The sequence below is a fragment of the Geotrypetes seraphini genome, chromosome 6 (assembly GCF_902459505.1).
Source record: "Geotrypetes seraphini chromosome 6, aGeoSer1.1, whole genome shotgun sequence".
Taxonomy (NCBI): Eukaryota; Metazoa; Chordata; class Amphibia; order Gymnophiona; family Dermophiidae; genus Geotrypetes; species Geotrypetes seraphini.
In genome coordinates this window covers 739,324-759,018 of record NC_047089.1, presented here as the reverse complement: position 1 = coordinate 759,018, position 19,695 = coordinate 739,324, and the positions used below count along the sequence as shown (strand labels likewise).

At 40.9% G+C, this 19,695-nt stretch overlaps 1 protein-coding gene across 9 annotated transcripts in view; it reads left to right on the top strand.

Annotated features, from left to right (window-relative positions):
• Positions 1-19,695, top strand: part of ARFIP2 (ADP ribosylation factor interacting protein 2) — a 99,735-nt gene that overhangs the window by 42,148 nt on the left and 37,892 nt on the right. For 7 of the 9 annotated variants that reach the window (XM_033948767.1, XM_033948763.1, XM_033948766.1 and 4 more), the window contains one exon: positions 16,771-16,833. The exons of the other annotated variants lie outside the window; for them this stretch is intronic. In XM_033948767.1, the coding sequence (XP_033804658.1) occupies positions 16,771-16,833 (63 nt within the window). The remainder of the gene's footprint in view (positions 1-16,770; positions 16,834-19,695) is intronic. 9 annotated transcript variants of the gene reach the window in all.

The following is a 19,695-nucleotide window of genomic DNA, read 5'->3' as shown; positions in this document are numbered from 1 at the left end:
TACAACTGTGCCTACTGCTAGGCTGAAACCAAAACACGCAAATCCTCAAACTACACGACTGCTTCTCAGAAATAAAAAGCTGGATGTCCTGAAACAAGCTGCAGCTAAACACAACAAAAAACAAGCTCCTCTGGATACGGAGAGGTGAGCCCGAACTTGCCCACCCATCGATCTTTTGGGAATCAACCACTCTGATGACCAAAGACAAAATATGCAGGCTAGAAGTGATCTTGGATGGCAACCTTTCACTCTCCGACCATATCTCCCAAGTAGTATCCGTCTCGTTCTACTACCTCCAACAACTATGGAAAATCAGTCGATAATTCTCAGAACCAGACTTCTCTCAACTACTCTAGACCTTTGTCCTCTACTGTATGAACTGCTGCAACATGCTCCTAAACAGGCTTACTATAAAAAGCCTTCTTCGACTACAAGTACAAAATGCTGCTAAAGTTCCTGAAGAACTTCTGCATACGAGATCTGATCACCCTCGTGTTACGTGCTGCCCACTGGCTGCTGATTGATAAACGATGTATATTCTTTTTTTTTCCTTGAAAATTTATTGAAGATTTTCAAAAATACAGAAATAAAAAATAAACAAGACAGGTCAACAATAAATGGTTATCATAATCAAGACAAAAGAATTCCAGAAGTATATATATAAAAAAAAGAAAATTATGTGTATATATATATATATAGAGAGAGAGAGAGAGAGAATATTGTCATTGGATTCTTGTGATAACCAAAAAGAGAAAGGGGAGGAAAGTGATAAAAAAGGGAAGAGGAAAGAAAGGGAGAGGAGAGAGTGATAAAGAAAAAGCCGAAGGGGAGGAACAGGATCTTAAATCAGGGAAAAGAAAAAGGGAAGAAGGAAAAGATCCCCCAGAGGCCAAAGAGAAGAAGAGAAGGAAAAAAAGATGCAGAAAGTTGAAAAAGAGAGCAGTAATATGCTCAAATGTATTGAGTTCTCAAAGAGAGTCCAAATAATCTGTAAAAGCGGCCCATTTGGTGTGAACATTAGCAGAAAGAGGCAAGTCGGAAGAAATCAATAACTCACATTTATGTTGTAATAAGACCGATTGGAACCAAAAATGGACAGTAAGCGAGTCAAAATATTTTCAGTTGGAAAGTATAAGTCTTAACGCAATGATAAGGAGTGTATCAAACAAAGAATATTGAGGTCTAGAAATAGTAATGGAAGGAACCTCTGATTTTAGTATTATGATATCTGAAGATAAATTAGAATGTAATTGGAATATTAATTGGAAAATGGACCAGACATCTGTCCAAAATCGTTTTAATGAGGAACATTCCAATACCATATGTAGCAAAGTACCTGGTGACGATTTACAATTCCAACATTTATTTGAGGAGTAAAATCAGCCACATGCAATTTTTGAGGAGTCCAAACAGTCCTATGATACAGAAAATATAAAGACTGGATCGAGTTGGCAGAAGAAATTGTTCGAATAATTTTAGACCAAAGGATTGTCAATTGACTATCATTTATAGGAAATCCTAGATCAAGTTCCCAAGATTTACATAGGGAGGCATCAGTGGTAACGTGGGATGTGAGAAACAATTTATATATTTGTGATGCCAGATGTCCAGTGGAGAGCAGTTTAGGATATAGGGAAATCAGGGACGGAACTCCCAAAACAGTGGTATGTAGAACATTTGATTTTTTTATTACACTAGTCAATTGTAACCATTGAAAAAATGATGAGGCCGGGAGAGCAAATTTATGTTGTAGTTCTGCGAAGGTCAAAAGTTGTAGAGAAGGCGTGCAAATATCTGCTAAGGACCAAATCTCTGTTTGAGCCCAGGTAGGCCAGTATATTGGCTTATTGCCAATCAAAAAAAGTGGATTGAACCATAGAGAGGTAGCAGTAGAGTTGCAGATGGATACATCTAATAGTTTATCTAATTCCATGAAGCAGGACACTGACTGAGATATGATGGGATTAGATTTATGGAGGGTGGGTGACAGGGGTCAAAAGTGCAATTAATGAAGGTGAGGTATTGCAGAGAGTTCGTTCTAGTCGTAACCAGAGAGAAACAATAGGCAGGAGTCGAAGAAAACCATTGACAAGATTGTTGCAGTATAAAAGCTCTTTAGGAGCTTTGAGCTTTTTAAGAGCAATTTTGGGTGGCTTATGGTTCCAAATAAAATTAGAGATATGCTTATCTATTTGCTTATAAAACAATACAGGAAATAATCTGGGGATCATACTGAGTATAAAATTAATCTTAGGAGCAATAACTATTTTAACAGTTTCAATCCTGCCCCACCATGAGAGATGGAGTGGGTGCCACATTTGCAGAAGTGTTTTCACTGTACTAATAAGATTCATGGTATTATGATGAATTGTTGTAGACAGAGTGGCATACAAGTCGATTCCTAGATATCTGAAGTGTGTTGGAGACCATAGGAGACAGAACTGTTGAACTAGTGTTGGGAGAGAAAGGTCATTAAGGGGCAAAACCTCAGTTTTTTGTTGATTAATCTTGTAGCTAGAGAAGAGGGGAAACGTGTGAATTAGATCAAAGAGGGCAGGCAAAGAAGATTCTGGTTTACTGAGGTACAAGAGCATGTCGTCAGTGTAGGCTGATAATTTGTATTCCTGTTTATTATGCACAATACCTGAGATTCGCACATCAGAATTGATGGCTAGAAGAAGAGGTTCAAGGGCTAAATTAAAAAGATAAGGCGAAAGGGGACACCCTTGTCAGGTACCTCTTTGTAATGAGAAAGGGGCTGATAGAATGTTATTTGTAATAATGGAGGCTTTGGAAGATGAATACAATATTTTAACATATTCTATAAATTTAGGTGGAATTCCAAACCAGGACATTGTGCTGAACAGATGAGACCACTCTACCCTATCAGACGCCTTTTCTGTATCAAGAGAGAGGGCTATACATGGGTCTTTAGCAGCGCGTGCAATAGAAGCGAGATGATAAAAAAGCCGAGAATTGTCTGTAATAAGTCTACCCGGCATGAAACCAATTTGATGAGCAGAGATAAGTGAGCCGATAGAATGTTGAAGTCTGGAAGAAAGAACAGTAGCATATATTTTGTAGTCCGCATTTAGTAGTGAGATTAGTCGATAGTTTGAAATTTGTTGGGAGTCTTTGTATGGCTTTGGAATTACTGTAATAATGGCATCTAAGAAGTGACTCTTAGATACTTTTTGAGGAGTCAGTGAGTTAAATAGGGTGGTGAGAATCGGTGACAATTTAGTTTTAAAAAGTTTATAGAATTCTGCAGTGATGCCATCAGACCCAGGCGATTTTCCAGAAGAGAGGCTTTGTATAGCTAGTAATATTTCCGAGATATCAATTTGAGATTGTAGTACCTCTACATCTGTTGCTGCTAGAGCGGGCGGCTGCAAAGATGCTAGGAAGTATCTGAACCGGTCAGATGATTCATGTTCTCAGATGTGTAGAGTTGGTTATAATATGAATGAAAAGGTGAAGAGATATCCGATTGCGAGGAAAGAAGTGTCCCAAAAGGACTCTTAATAGAAGAAATCTGTACTTTGACTCTCTTCCTTTTGAGGTAATTAGCAAGCAGTTTGCTGCTCTTATTCATTTCCACATAATATTTAGTAGAAGTAGTAAAAATATCTTGTTGTGCTGCCATACTGGCTAATTTGTTAAAGGAGTATTTGATTTTATAGATATCAGGTAAAAGAATTTTATCATTAGTGCGGAAGAACTCCTGTTCTCGGGATTTGATTTGAAGTTCAATATTTTAAGAACATAAGAAGTTGCCTCGCTGAGGCAGACCAGAGGTCTATCTTGCCCAGCGGTCCGCTCCCGCAGCGGCCCATCAGGCCTACTTGCCTGAACAGTGGTCCTTGACTAATTTTATAACTTACCTCTAATCCTATCCCTATAACCTACCTCTACTCCTATCTGTACCCCTCAATCCCTTTGTCCTCCAGGTACCTATCCAAGCCTTCTTTGAAGACCTGTAGCGTGCTCCTGCTTATCACATCCTCCGGTAGCGCGTTCCATGTTTCCACCACCCTTTGGGTGAAAAAGAACTTCCTGGCGTTTGTTCTAAACCTTTCCCCTTTCAATTTCTCTGAGGGCCCCCTTGTACTTGTGGTCCCCCATAATTTGAAAAATCTGTCCCTGTCTACTTTTTCTATGCCCTTCATGATCTTGAAGGTTTCTATCATGTCTCCTCTAAGTCTCCGCTTTTCCAGGGAGAAAAGCCCCAGCTTTTTCACTCTGTCAGTATATGAGAGGTCCTCCATACCCTTTATTAGCTTAGTTGCTCTTCTCTGGACTCTCTCAAGTACCGCCATGTCCTTCTTGAGGTACGGCAACCAGTACTGGACACAGTACTCCAGGTGCGGGCGCACCATTGCATGATACATTGGCAGGATGACTTCCTTCGTCCTGGTCGTGATACCCTTCTTAATGATACCCAACATTTTGTTTGCTTTCCTTGAGGCTGTGGCGCACTGCGCCGACGCCTTCAATGTTGTGTCTACCATAACTCCCAGGTCTCTTTCAAGATTACTCACCCCTAGCGGTGATCCCCCCCATTTTGTAAGTGAACATCGGGTTCTTTTTCCCCACATACATGACCTTGCATTTCCCTATGTTGAAGCTCATTTGCCACTTTTTGGCCCACTCTTCCAGCGTTGTCAGATCTTTTTGGAGATCTTCGCAGTCCTCCATGTTTTTGACCCTGCTGTATAGTTTGGAGTCATTTTGCTGTTCTATATTATTTTGTTTTAATTTGTATGCATGACATGAAATGAGTTCACCTCTGAGAGAAACTTTGAAAGCTTCCCATATAGTCAAGGGATCCATAGAATCTGTGTTATTGAAATGGAAGAATTCAGTGATAAATTTATCAATCCGTTGTTTGACAGATTCATCAGTTAATAGATGGTTAGGAAGACGCCAAAGAGGAGATCTAGAAGAAGTCAGGGATGACCATTTCAAGTCAATAGATATTGGGGCATGATCTGAGATAACAATAGGATTGATGTTTGAGTGTTCTAAGTTGGGTATTAGTGAGGAAGAAATAAGAAAATAATCAATTCTTGAATAACTATTATGAGGAGAAAAAAAATAAGAATATTCTCTAGCATCTGGGTGTTGTAACCTCCAGGGCTCTGTAAGGTCATAGTGTTTGAGCAGGGAATGTAAAGTATGGTTTGCCTTGGAGGGGGAGAGAAAACAAGACGAGTGTCTATCAAGCCATGTATCCAGCGGCATATTGAAATCACCTGCCATAATAAGGAGTAGAGGTTCAAATTCAGAAATAGCTTGGAAAAGCTGCAGAAAAAATTCAAGGGAATCCATATTGGGGGCATAGACATTGGTGAGAAGTACCTCCGGGGAGTAAATTTTCACTTTAGCAATCAGCCATCTACCTTCAGTGTCACGTTTCATATCTAAAAACTGGAAAGGAATATGTTTATGTGATAGAATTGCAACTCCGTGTTTCCTACCAAGGGCTGGTGGTGACGGGACTAAATCGCGCGAGACAACGGCGCGCCGACAGCTGAGCGCATACAACTGAGTGCAATGTTGACGGCGCGCCAAAGAAAAGCACTATTTTAAAGGGCTCCGATGGGGGGTGTGGGGGGAACCCCCCCACTTTACTTAACAGACATTGCGCTGGCGTTGTGGGGGGTTGTAACCCCCCACATTATACTTAAAACTGAACTTTTTCCCTAAAAAACAGGCAAAAGTTCGGTTTCAAGTATAATGAGGGGGGTTACAACCCCTCAAACCCCCCACAATGCCAGCGCGATGTCTGTTAAGTAAAATAGGGGGGTTCCCCACCAACACCCCCCCGTCAGAACCCTTTAAAATAGTGCTTTTCTTCGGCGCGCCGTCAACCTTGCTCTCAGTTGTCGGCGCGTCGTTGTCTCGTGCGATTTTGTCTATGAACCAGGGCTGGTGCATCTGCAATATGGGTAAACCAGTCATTAGTACCTATGAAATGTGAGAGGTTAGAAATGTGGGTTTCCTGCAAAAAGACAATGGATGGTTTGAGTTTTTTAAGATGTGTAAAGATTTTTTCCTTTTTATAAGATGTCGCAACCCATTAACATTCCAGGATATAAAAGTAAGCTTGGAAAAATTATCACTAGGGGCCATTATGAAATAAATATAAGTAAAGACATAATAGGAACTGCGTGAAAATGGAGAGTAAGAAGAACAGAGCAGAAAAGAAGGACCTCTGGGGGAAAAGGTACAGAGAAGGCATGAAGAGCTAGGAGAGGCTCAGCCAAATGGAGAAAAATTGAGGTGATGGGGGAAAAGCAGGTAAACAAGAGGCACCTTAAGGACCAGTAGAAAAAAGTCCTCCATTACATAGCATATAATATGAGAAAGCCATATGCACAGAACAGCGTCAGAAATAAGTGTAAAAATATTGTACATATTGTGGCCGGGCCCGTCCCCGAGTAGGTGGGAAACCCGGGCTTGGATCACAGGTAAGATTTTTAGGAGCGCCTTTTATATGGTTGGTCAAAGGAAAACCCGGAAACTGGACTTTTCGCAATACTTCATCAGGTTTATTAACATGCAAAACAAAACATCACTGAATGCACACTTGTCTCAGGGCAAAGTCATTGAGTTCACCATATATTACACAAGTCCAGGGCACGCTCGATGTGCCTCCGCCTGGGACTGTCAATCTTCCTCAATACATTGGAATCATAAAACCAAAATCAGAAAAATGCTTCTGCAGTTTCTTCACTGCCTCCGTAGTGTTCACTCTCAGGGCTAAGGCTTCTCCCAACCAGAGTGGGTTTACTGATTCGTAGCTGAGCACAACAGGTGCTAGTAAGTTATCCACTATACTTTCTAAAAAAAAAACCACGTTTTTGGCTTTTATTCTTTCTCTCCTAGTCCCTCCCTTTGAAGGACGTTCACAACCTGAACCCAGGTTGTGCGGGCAAGCCTCCCTTATGCTAAAGGTCTTCTAGCCCACCCGAACATGCCCATAACATCCAGAACTTTATTTCAAAGGGCACTTAAGAGAACTGAGGTTCAAGGAATTATTTTGGCATTACTTAATTAGGCACTGCTGCCATGCCTTTTCCAGCTCACGACTCCATGTCCATGTCTTCCTCAAACATGTATTCTCCAGAGCCTTCCTCACTGAGCATTTCCCAGGCTGGCTCCAGGGGATTAAGGCTCTCTATGAAGTCCTGCACTTCTTCCCATCCCCCTCTCTGAATGCTGGCTAGCCCTCTCCAATTGTTTTCCCCTTCAGGTACACCTTCCAGCTCCTCACCCAAAAATGTGTTAGGAAAGTGATTGTACTTCCTTGGAGGTAATCTCTCTCCCCTGATGAGCTGGCGTCCTGGGAACTTTATTGGCTGGCCTCTGGCAGAAGGAAGATAGCAGTCCTCTTGGAGTCCTGCTGGGCTCCTGCAATCAGGACCAGCTGAGCCTCCTCCTCCTCCTTGATTACTCTGCCTTCTGCCTATTTGAGGTTTGCTTGGTTGCAGGGCTCGGTGACCAGCTCCACCCCCTTCTACCTGGATTCCTCCAACCTGGGGAAAGGAGTAATAGGGACTGGCTTGTGGTTTCAGTGCCCTCCCTTCCTGAATCCTGGGCTGACTCCACCCCTGCTTTTCCTCCATGCTATTTGGTTGTACTACCCTACTGCTTTTACCAGGAGAAACAGGCTTTATCTTAGAGCTTACAGCCTTATGGGCAGTATTTCTGACTGGACCCACAGTCTTTTTACCTGTGACAGGAACTTCCCTGTAACAATATTCAATGAAAAAAGATAAGACAAGTAAAGACCATAATACCAAAGTATAGAAGAAATAATAGGTAGGAGAAGAGAATCACAAAACAATCAATATTTACCATGGTGAAATATAAAAAGGAATAAGATCATAAGCAAGGTATCAATCGTAGGAATTCAATAAAGTATAAAATCCATTAAAAAAGTAATTAGATGGTAATAAAAATGTACAAGCAAATATATTTTACAAGGTATAATTTGATTTTACTGTACAAAGGAAACTAGGGATAGTTAATAGCATTTACAAACATAACTGTATTTAATTCAGAAATCCAATTATAGTAGTTTGATATAGACAGAAATAGGTAGAAAGATTAGAAATAGAAAGCACGCAATCTATTCATTAATAGTGCTTGAAGTAAGAGAGAAAAGAAAGAAAAAGCAAGTAAAAAAAAAAGGAACTGAAAAAGGGGTAATAGATGAAAATAGTCTAGGCAGTAGCAGGTATTAATATATTAATAATCACAGAGACACAGTGAAAGTAATGCATTGGATAAATTAAATTAGTAAGTACAAATCTTCTGAACAGGCAGTCATTCAATAAGGGATTTTAGAATAAAAAACTAATAAGCTAAGAGAAATAAAATCAATATTAAGAACCAGCATTTGATTAAGAGTTAGTAAATAAGGCAATGAAAAATTTAATGAAAATAAAGTCAAATGTTAAAGGATATTTTTCTAAAACTAGTCTAGTTGAGTAAGCATATATTATTTAAAACTGTGAAAGGCATAAATAGCATGGCTAGTAGAAAGAGAGAAGTACATTTAATAAATTAATTATAATAATCCCCCATTGCCCCAGGTACATTAGATAGGTTGTGAGCCTACCAGGACAGACAGGGTAAAATGCAGTGACGAGAGTCCTCAACTTTAGAGGCAAAGACTTCGAACGCATGGGAGATTTTGTCCATCAGGAGCTGCAAAACCAAGCACAAACTGACAACGTGGAGAATATGTGGTCGACTCTGAAATCCACCCTGCATGAAGCAACAAATCGCTATGTAAAAACAGTCAGCAAAAGTCGGAGAAACAAAAGACCCCAGTGGTTCAGTACTGAAATTTCGAACCTCGTTAAGGAGAAGAAAAAAGCATTTAGAAAAGCAGGAGGCAAAAGAAGACTATCTGGACAGGTCTAAAGCTGTCAAGAAGGTAGTCAGAGAGGCCAAGCTCCGAATAGAGGAGAATCTAGCATGGAACATTAAGAAAGGGGATAAATCCTTCTTTAGGTATATTAGTGACAGGAAAAGAAACAAAGATGGGATAGAACGACTCAGGAAATCGGACGGGAATTATGCAGAATCGGATTCCACTAAGGCCGAACTACTAAATGAATACTTCTGCTCCTGTGAGGTGCCGGGATACGGTCCATATTTACGGACAAGGGAAAGCCAGAAAGACCCGTTTCAAGACTTCAAGTTTACGCCCAGTAGCGTCTACTGCGAACTTTCAAGACTCAAAGTAAACAAAGCCATGGGACCAGACAACCTACACCCCAGGGTGCTCAGAGAGTTGAGTGAAGTCTTGGCGGAACCATTATCCGTACTCTTCAATCTCTCCCTAAGCACGGGAAGAGTCCCCTTGGACTGGAAAACAGCTAACATTATTCCACTCCACAAAAAGGGCTGCAGGACAGAGACGGCGAATTACAGACTGGTGAGTCTCACATCCATAGTATGCAAACTCATGGAAACACTGATCAAATAGAAACTTGATACAATCCTGGATGAAGAAGATCTACGTGATCCCCATCAACATGGATTTATCAAGGGCAGGTCCTGCCAATCAAATCTGATTAGCTTCTTCGACTGGGTAACAAGACAACTAGATGCCGGGGAGTCCCTGGACATAGTGTATTTGGACTTCAGCAAAGCTTTTGATAGCGTCCCACACCGCAGGCTATTGAACAAGCTGAAATCGCCTGGATTAGGCTCGATCTTGGGTCCAATCCTAATCAACATATACATAAGTGATATGACCCAAGGGCTCAGAGGAAAAATATCATTGTTCGCCGACGACGCCAAACTGTGCAACATAGTAAGTAAAAGCACTATGCCTGACAGTATCACACAGGACCTACTACTATTGAAACAATGGTCATTGACTTGGCAGCTCAACTTCAATGCTAAAAAATGTAAAGTGATGCACCTGGGTAAAAGAAATCTATGCAGGACTTACACGTTAAATGGTGAGACCTTAGCTAGGACCACGGAAGAACGGGATTTAGGAGTAATCATTAGTGATGACATGAAAACTGCCAATCAAGTGGAAAAGGCTTCCTCCAAGGCAAGGCAAATGATGGGTTGCATCCGTAGAGGTTTTATCAGCAGGATGCCAGAAGTCATAATGCCACTGTACAGATCCATGATGAGACCTCATTTGGAATATTGTGTTCAATTCTGGAGACCACATTACTGGAAAGATGTGCTGAGAATTGAGTCAGTTCAGCGGATGGCCACCAGGATGGTCTCGGGGCTCAAGGATCTCCCGTATGAAGTAAGGCTGAATAAATTTCAGCTGTACTCACTTGAGGAATGAAGAGAGAGAGGGGACATGATTGAGACATTTAAATATATCACGGGCTGTATCGAGGTGGAAGAGGATATCTTCTGTCTTATAGGACCGTCCACCAGAGGGCATCCGCTGAAAATTAGGGGAGGAAAATTTCATGGTGACTTCAGAAAGTATTTCTTCACCAAGAGAGTGGTCGATCATTGGAACGAACTCCCACTGCAGGTGATTGAGGCCAACAGCGTGGCAGATTTTAAAAATAAATGGGATATTCTCGTGGGATCTATAATGATGTAAAGGCAGGGGGTGGTGAACAAATTCAAGGCAAAGGGTCACTAGAGTGGGCAGACTTGATGGGCTTTGGCTCTTTTCTGCCGTCATTTTTCTATGTTACCTGAATAAATTCATGTAAACCGTTCTGAGTTCCCTTGGGAAAACGGTATAGATAATTGAATAAATAAATAAATGATGCTCGGAATCTTTCAGCACTCTGAGCATCTTCATAGAGAAAGGTTGCCACCCTCAGCCTTTCCACTAGCTTTGATGTAAGTAGTGGGGATAGCGCAGATCTCTAGATGAAGATACCCTGCTACCATGATAGGATTTATAGTGAATTTGTTCATAGACCCACTGCAGGAGGAAAAGGACATACAGGCATTTCTGGGACATAGACTGTAGAAGTCTGCCTGCACTGTCCTTAAGTTTCAACTACTGGAGTTGCTGTCAAAGTCCATTTCGGTCTATTCAAACCATCTTGTCATTTGCAGGACACATATCGTAAACATTCGCCTGGCATTGTCCTCATGTGCCTAATTACTGGAGTTTCTGCCAAAGCCCTTCCAGCTCATCATAAGGGAATTGCCATATACAGGACACAGACCGTTCAAACTGGCTTCCGGAAATTTCGTAACACTGAATACTCAATGATAGGTCTTATAAACAATATACATTACTACTTAGATCACCACAAATCAGTAATCCTTTTCTCGTTAGACCTATCAGCGGCCTTCAACACAATAGACCATGACTTACTAATCGGACGTTTGAAATTCATAGGTATTGAAGACCAAGTCCTACGATGGTTTAATTCTTTTCTGTCCAACCACTCTTCATTTGTCAGATACAATGATGCAAACTCTAAAGTCTTTTCCTCATCCTATGGTATTCCTCAAGGTTCTATCCTGTTACCTCTGCTGTTTAACATCTTTCTCTCTCCTTTGCTGAGTATGTGTCAATCCATAGGCTTTACACCATTTGCATATGCGGATGACATCCAGCTTCTCCATCCATTTGATCCTGGAAATATCGATGAAATTACGGTAATTAATAAGAAACTTGAAACTGTAAATAATTGACTTAATTCCAATAAATTAGCTTTAAATATTCACAAAACTAAAGCCATGCTCTTTTCTTGGAAAAAGGAGACAACCCTGAGAACTCCTTTTATTCTCAATTCCATCACTATTGAATTAGTTCCCTCTTTAAAAATCTTAAGAGTTATCGTCGACAACAAACTATCATTCCATGACTACATTAGCTTTACAGTTAAATCATGTTTTTATAAATTACGTTTGATCTGCTCCATTTCTAAATTCCTTGAACCAAAATCCATCAATATATTAATTCAGGGGTGCCCAACACGTTGATCGCAATTGACAGGTCGCTCGCTCAGGAGACCCCAGTCGATCGCAGAGCGGGTTCCCTTCTTCCCTTCTCTTTTTTCCCCTCTTGACTGGCCTGCTCCTGAATTCTGCTGCTGCCTCCGCTGCTCAACATTAAAAATAAATAAATAAATAACCGGCTTGGAGAATTTATGCTCCGGGGGCTAACGTGTGCTTGTACCGGCTTCCCTTCTCTTCCCTCTGAAACCGGAAGTTATGTCCGGGGGGGAGAGAAGGGAAGCCGGCACGCACTTGTTAGAACCCCATTCGCGGGCTAAAGCGGGAGACAGGTCAGTGAAGCTTGCGATTTGCTCTTCTTGCTGCCAGGTCCTGCCTACTTTCTGTTTCCTCAAAGGCAGGACCCAGCAGCATTTCTCCCAATAGGTCGATCTTGGGCCGATCAGCCTTCCTTTCCCCGATGTCAATTCTGCCGTCGGAGAGGAAGTTCTGGCCAGTGAACTTCCTCTCCGACGGCAAAATTGACGTCGGGGAGAGGAATGCTGGTGGGCCCGAAGCAAGGAGAGCTTGGTTGGCGGCGGGCGGCTTTGGGGGCCTGTTATCCGATGGCAGCGGCAGTGGCAGTGGCTTGGGGGAGGGCAGGGAGGGAGAAAGAGGGCAGGCAGGGAGACAGAAGGAAAGAAGAGAAACAGAAAAAAAGAAAGGGGGCATGAAGAGAGAAAGAAAGAGAGGGCAGGGAGAGAAGAAGAAAACGTTGGGGGGGGGGAATGAGGTCAGGAGGAGAGGAAGCATACAGGCTTAAAAGTAGGGAAGAAAGATTGGATGCACAGTCAGAAGAAGAAAGTGCAACCAGAGACTCATGAAATCACCAGACAAGGTAGGAAAAATGATTTTATTTTAAATTTAGTGATCAAAATGTGTCTGAATTTATATCTGCTCTCTATATTTTACAATATGGTCCCCTTTTACTAAACCGCAATAGAGGTTTTTAGCGCAGGGAGCCTATGAGCGTCGAGAGCAGCGCTGGGCATTCAGCGCAGCTCCCTGCGCTAAAACTGCTATCGTGGTTTAGTAAAAAGGGAGGGGGGTGGGTATTTGTCTATTTTTGTATGGTTGTTACTGAGGTGACAGTGCATAGAGTCATCTGGTTTGACCTCTTTTAAAAAACCCCGGAATAGGAATGATAATTAACAATTCTATGCGTACAGTGTGCGTTGTGTTTTTTTTAAATTTTATTGTTGGTAGATCATTTTGACTTGGTCATTTTAAAAGTAGCTCGCAAGCCCAAAATGTGTGGGCACCCCTGTATTAATTAATTCCCTGGTCATTTCTAAAATTGACTATTGCAATTCACTTTTGCTTAATGTTACACAAAAAGAGTCATGCAGGCTTCAAATAATACAAAATACCGCAGTTAAGTTACTTCACAATGCTAAAAAATACGACCACGTTACTCCCTCACTGATAGATTCCCATTGGCTGCCGATCAGACATCGAATTACCTTTAAAATACTGCTCTTAGTTTATAAATCCTTATCCTTTAATGAACCTCAATTTATTTCCAGAATGCTGGTCCCCCAGAATTCCTCACAGTCACTCCGCTCAATGTCTAAAAATTTATTATCCGTTCCTTCTTTAAAAGTTATAGGCACTAGAAGACAGGATATGTTCTCCGTTTTGGCCCCTCAATTGTAGAACTCTTTACCACAGTACATCAGAGAAGAGAAAGACTTAACCACATTTAAAAAAATGCTAAAAACCTTCCTTTTTAAAGACGCATTTAATTCTTAAAAGATTCTAGGTCCTCATTTTTTGTTCCTTTCCTCTTGTTTTTTCCTTTTTTTGTGTTTTTTCTTCTTCTACTATAAAAATTGTAACTTTTCCCTCCTTCCATCACTTCTCATGTTTGTCTTAAAATAAAATCACCTATGATAATATGTTCTTTTCACAACCTATGCTTTTTTAATTGTACATCGCTTAACAAATTAATTAAGCGATTCATCAAATACTACTAAAAACTTAAACTTAACTTAAACTTAATCCAGCACTTGTCGCTGTACATGAAAAAGGACACAGTACTACTTGAAAGGGTCCAGAGAAGAGCGACTAAAATGGTTAAGGGGCTGGAGGAGTTGCCATACAGTGAGAGATTAGAGAAACGGGCCTCTTCTCCCTCGAAAAAAGGAGACTGAGAGGGGACATGATCGAAACATTCAAGATAATGAAGGGAATAGACTTAGATAAAGACAGGTTGTTCACTCTCTCCAAGGTAGAGAGAACGAGAGGGCACTCTCTTAAGTTAAAAGGGAATAAATTCCATACAAATGTAAGAAAGTTCTTTTTCACCCAGAGAGTGGTAGAAAACTGGAACGCTCTTCCAGAAGCTGTTATAGGGGAAAACACCCTCCAGGGATTCACGACAAAGTTAGACAAGTTCCTGCTGAACCAAAATGTACGCAGGTAAGGCTAGTCTCAGTTAGGGCACTGGTCTTTGACCTAAGGGCCACCGTGTGAGCGGATTACTGGGCATGATGGACCACTGGTCTGATTCAGCAGCAGCAGTTCTTATGTTATTATGTTCTTTCTGTCTTGATACCGTAATGTCTAGCTTTTGCATCCGTAATTGACCACTGAAAAAATGAGTGTGTGGACAAGTCTGATCTTTGTTTGGAGTGTTATTTCATTTGCTGCTGGTGATGAGCATTGTATCATCTACATAACACAGGATGTTTATATTTCGGCCACCAACTTTGAAACCGATGTTCTCTTCTTCCAGATTTGCTTTTCTGAAGATGGTTTCTTATGTAAGATCAATGATATTCTATTAAAAGCAAAAGAAGATGGTTTGATTTTGAATAGGGAATATAAGTATTTGTTACAACTGCATCCAAAGACACCAGTTATTTACTTTATCCCTAAAATCCCTAAGTCTTTGCACAACTCCCCCCTCTCTCCCCCTGGACAGCCTATTGTGGCTGGTATTGGTTCCATATTAGAACCTTTGTCACATTATGAGGAGGGTTTTTGAAAGATCTGATGTTAAGAGCACAATCATTCATCAAGGATTCGTCTCATTTTCTGCAAGTTTTGGAGGATCTGAATACATTATCTTTTAATACACAAGACATACTTGTTACAGCAGATGTGACTGTTTTATATATGAATGTACCGCAACTTTTTGGATCATTCAATATCATTTCATTGGTGTCCCCAATTGAGGTTGGAATTTCTGCCGCAATCTCTTAATATCCTGATATGCCTCTAACACTGCCCATCTGCTGCTGCCCAGATGGATAGTATATTGTTAGTCTGACATCTCCACTGAAATCTGTCTGCCTTGTAAGGTCCTGCTAATAGTGAAACTGCCAACTGCATAGCTTTCAGCTTTTCAGATATGTGCAAACTCCATATGCGTGACAAACCATTGTATCATGCCTGGAGTTCAGCTTGTTACTTGAAGAAAGCTTCAAGAGAAGAGTCAGCCTTCTCTTGGAGCTTATAGAGCAAAGGATTGGGGAGGATTCTCATCCTCTTCCTGCTTCCGTTGGCTTTCAGTGAAGGGAATTAGGTCCTTTCAATAGAACTAGCCAGGTCCTGCTGCAGCAAAGGGTCCCCAAACCACGAAACCCCATGCTTCACAGTTGGTATGAGGTTCTTTTCCTGGAATGTGATATTTGGTATATGCCAAACATGTCCCCTTTTCTGGTGTCCAAATAATTCAATTTTAGACTCATCTGTCCATAGAACACTATTCCAGAAGTCCTGATTTTTGTCTACATTCTCTCTGGCAAACTTCAATCTGGCCTTGATATTTCTCTTAGAGAGCAAAGATTTCCTCCTTGCACACCTCCCATGCAAGTTAAATTTGTGCAGTCTCTTTCTGATTGTAGAGGCATGCATTTTCACATCAACAGTAAGAAGAGCCTGCTGTAGGTCCCATGAAGACATTTTAGGTTTTTGGAGACTTCTTTTAGCATTTTGCAGTCTGCTGTGGGGGTCAACTTGCTTGGATGGCCAGATCTGGGCATGTTGGCAGTTGTTTGGAAAGTCCTCCACTTGTACACTATTTTCCGGACCATGGAATGGCTAATGTCAAATTATTTTGAGAGCTTTTTAAATCCCTTACCAGAATTATAAGCTGCTACAATCTTTTTTCTGAAGGCCTCAGACAGCTTTTTTGATCTCACCATGGTGTTTACTCTCACTGCAGCAATCATGAGCACACCAAACTAAATGTCTGAGGTTTAAGTAGGGCAAACCTCCTTCAAAATTGTTACATTACATTAAAATACATTTCTAGACTGCAATACCTTCCAGATTGATGTGGTTTACATCATCAAGAGACTGTACATCACAGTGAAATACAAGAGAAGTATCATCTTCCTTACTTTCCTAAGAATTAAAAAAAAAAAAAAAAAAAAGAGATGTCTTTAATAATGTTCTAATCATGTGCACCTGATGTGATACACCTGTGTGTGATTTGAGCAAATTTAAGTAGGAGAATATGTGGGGATGTCCTAATTTATTCCTCAGAATGCACATTTTTGTGGATATCTTCTGTTTCATGAGTAAATCAAGGAAAATTTTTATTGTTTACCTGCAATTACATCACTTTCTTTTCCAGAGAAGAAAAAAGAATTTGACATCGATACGTGAACATTTCTTAAGAAAGAACTTAATATTACATGGGGTGTCCTAATTTTTTCACGTGACTGTATCCCCTGATCTCAAATATTGAAAGAGAGTGGGTTGGAGCATGATATATTGATTATAGTACTTGGTTTTTGTGGCAAAGCTCTTCCTTTGGGATTTGCTTTCATAATGTTCTGTAATTCTGTTTAGGGCCAGCGGTGCAGTATAATCCATCATTCCTTGGGCTACGATTCCTCTGCGCACAGGGACAAGGTGGCAAGCCCTTCCAGTTTATATTTCCTTACTCTTCTTTTTTATTAATTGGTGATATCATCTTGGGGGCTTCACTAACAACAATTAAGCATGTGGCATCCTTTCTCCCTGTCTCGCGCAATTTCTCTGCTGGAACATTTCTGCTATCTGCAGCGCAGAACACACTTGCTCTTTCTTCTCTGCAAAACGAGATATCTTATTTTCAAATGAGATTTGAAAGGCATGGCTCAGTTTGTTGATTGTGCATAGACAAAACTATTTATAGATGTATAGAAAATGCATGAAGATAGATATTGAAAGAGTTTGTCCTTCTAAATGGATTAAAATTTTCCTCCACTGAACTAAATTTTGTCTGGGTAAATTGTTGCCCGGAAAAAATTAAGATGGATAGAAAACACAGAGACATCACCATAGCTTTAGCTAGTTACATTTGATTCAACACTGGTCAGCCAAATTCAACCAGGTAGCTCTGGTTGGACAATGTTGTCTAACTTTATTTAAGATTTTAAGATACTTTAAATTGTTAAAGTTTTATATTATTTTGTTTGTGTATATATTATGTTTTATATTGTACATAATTGAGATTAATCCATTGTTAGATTATGCAGAACATAAATCTGGATGGTTAAATGTTCAGCCCAAAACTATTTGAGCTTACTGATAAAATTAATCAGCTGGCTGTTTATTTTGAGCATTTGTTATACCACCAATCATTACTAAACTAAACTAAACCTTGGGTTTATATACCGTACCATCTCCGTAGACGCAGAGCTCGGCACGGTTTACAGGAAATAGGATGAGAGAGGAACTCCAGTGGAGGGTTTAAGGATTAGGTGTAAAAGGGTGAGGATGGGGGGGGGAAGAGTGACAGTTTTGAGAATAGCCAGGTTTTTAGGTGGTTTATAAATCATGGTATATTTCTATATTTACTTATTTTAGTATTTATACACCACTTATAGCCTGGAGGGCTCACGACAATCTGACTAACATACCTAGGGCAAAGGAGTGTTAAGTGACTTAGCCAGGGTCACAAGGAGCAGTGCTGGGCTTGAACCTGTAACCTCAGGGTGCTGAGGCTGCAGCTCTAACCACTAGGCCACTCCTCCACAGAGAACTTCAAACAAATATTAAAACATTAAAATAAGTTTATTTCCAAGTGGGTTGTGTCCCAATGGCCACGAGCCATATGCAGAAGGAATCCACTCTTGATTTTTCTTTGACTCTGCTCTACTTCACTGTACTCTCTAGCTTCATCTGTAGTTTTCCCCTTTTGTACGTGTCTGCTCCTTTTTCTTCTTTTATTCAGTGTATTTCTTCCTTTTGGGGGGATTCTTCAGCTCTTCCTGCATGGAGATCACACAGACCCTGGTGGTACCTGTCAGCCAGCCTGTATCTGCTTTTTTAGTTTAGTAATTTTAATTATATATAGCAAGTATAGTTATACAAGAAAAGAATAATATCGGTAAAACATATTTTACAAGAAATACTACAAATAGAAAGGAGCTAATTCTAAAGTCCACTTCAAGGAGATATTTGCGAGGATAAACTAAAAGTAAATAATTCCTGATGGAAATCCAGTTAGCATTCTAACTATAAACATTGAGATCCATTTTCTGCTTTAATTATCCTTTTTTTCATGTTCAATAGAAATTTTTTCAAATGGGAATGATCAAAAAATATAAATTGTTTACCCTGATAATGTAAAATACATCTAAAGGAAAAACGCAGGGAAAAAGTTGCTCTGCCAAAACCCTGGATTTCAGGGCCAAGAACTGTTTCCTACGTTCCTGAGTGGCTCTCGTTACATCTGGAAAAATTAGAATTGGCTGTCCGCAAAAAAACTTTTTTATATTTAAAGTAATTCTTTAAAACTAGCAATTTATCTCTTTCTGACAAAAGAGTTACCAACAAAGTTGATCGAGTGGAAATTACAGTGGAACCTTGGTTTGCGAGCATAATTCGTTCCAGAAGCATGCTCTTAAACCAAAGTGCTTATATATCAAAGCAAGTTTCCCCATAGAAAGTAAGGGAAACTTGCATGATTCGTTCCTGATCCCCAAAACAGGCCTTTGTCTTCTTGTGGTCCAACACTTCTCCCACTCCCTGTTTCAGCATTTCTCCCTTGTTTCCCCTTTCTTTCCATTACCACAGACCATCTTTCCCTTTTCTTATTTCCCAGTCATCTTTCTCTCTTCACTTTCCCCCATTCCTCCCTTTTTCTTTCTCACCTCCTTCACGGGTGCCGAAGGTAGCTGCCGTTGTCTCCCCGGCAAGTCAAACAAGAAATTGTCCAACTGGGTGAAGCCGATGAGCGCCGGCATCCAGGTGAGCAGGAGCAGGCACCGCAGCACACGGCCATCATAGTCAAGCAGCGGCAGGGGCGGGTGGGCGGCAGAGGGGGAGGTGTGGCTCAGGGGCAGGCAGCACTGAGCCGTTCTCCTCTGGCAGCACATTCTGGCATCTGCAGAAGAGAATGACACGGGGAAAAAATCTGTCCCCGTCACTGCACCGTCCCTGGCCCACCATCCTCTGCACTGCCCCGTCACCGCCGTTCCCTTCACCACCCCGTCACCGCCACTGCCATTCCATTCATCGCCCCGTCACCGTCCCCGCAGCATCCATATAAGCCTCAGTACTGCGAAACACCATGAAAACAGAAGAGAGTCCTGCCACTACTACTACTGCACTGAGAATCTGTTTCAGTGCCTCTGCCCTGTAGTAAAAACAGAACATAAAATAAATCAATTGACTTGTCCTCCCTTGCAATGACGTGTCCCCCATGTTCACCTATAGCTCAAATCAGGTCAATTGTGCATACTAAAAATGCAGGAGGATCTGGAACATGAGCGCAGGCAAGCAGTG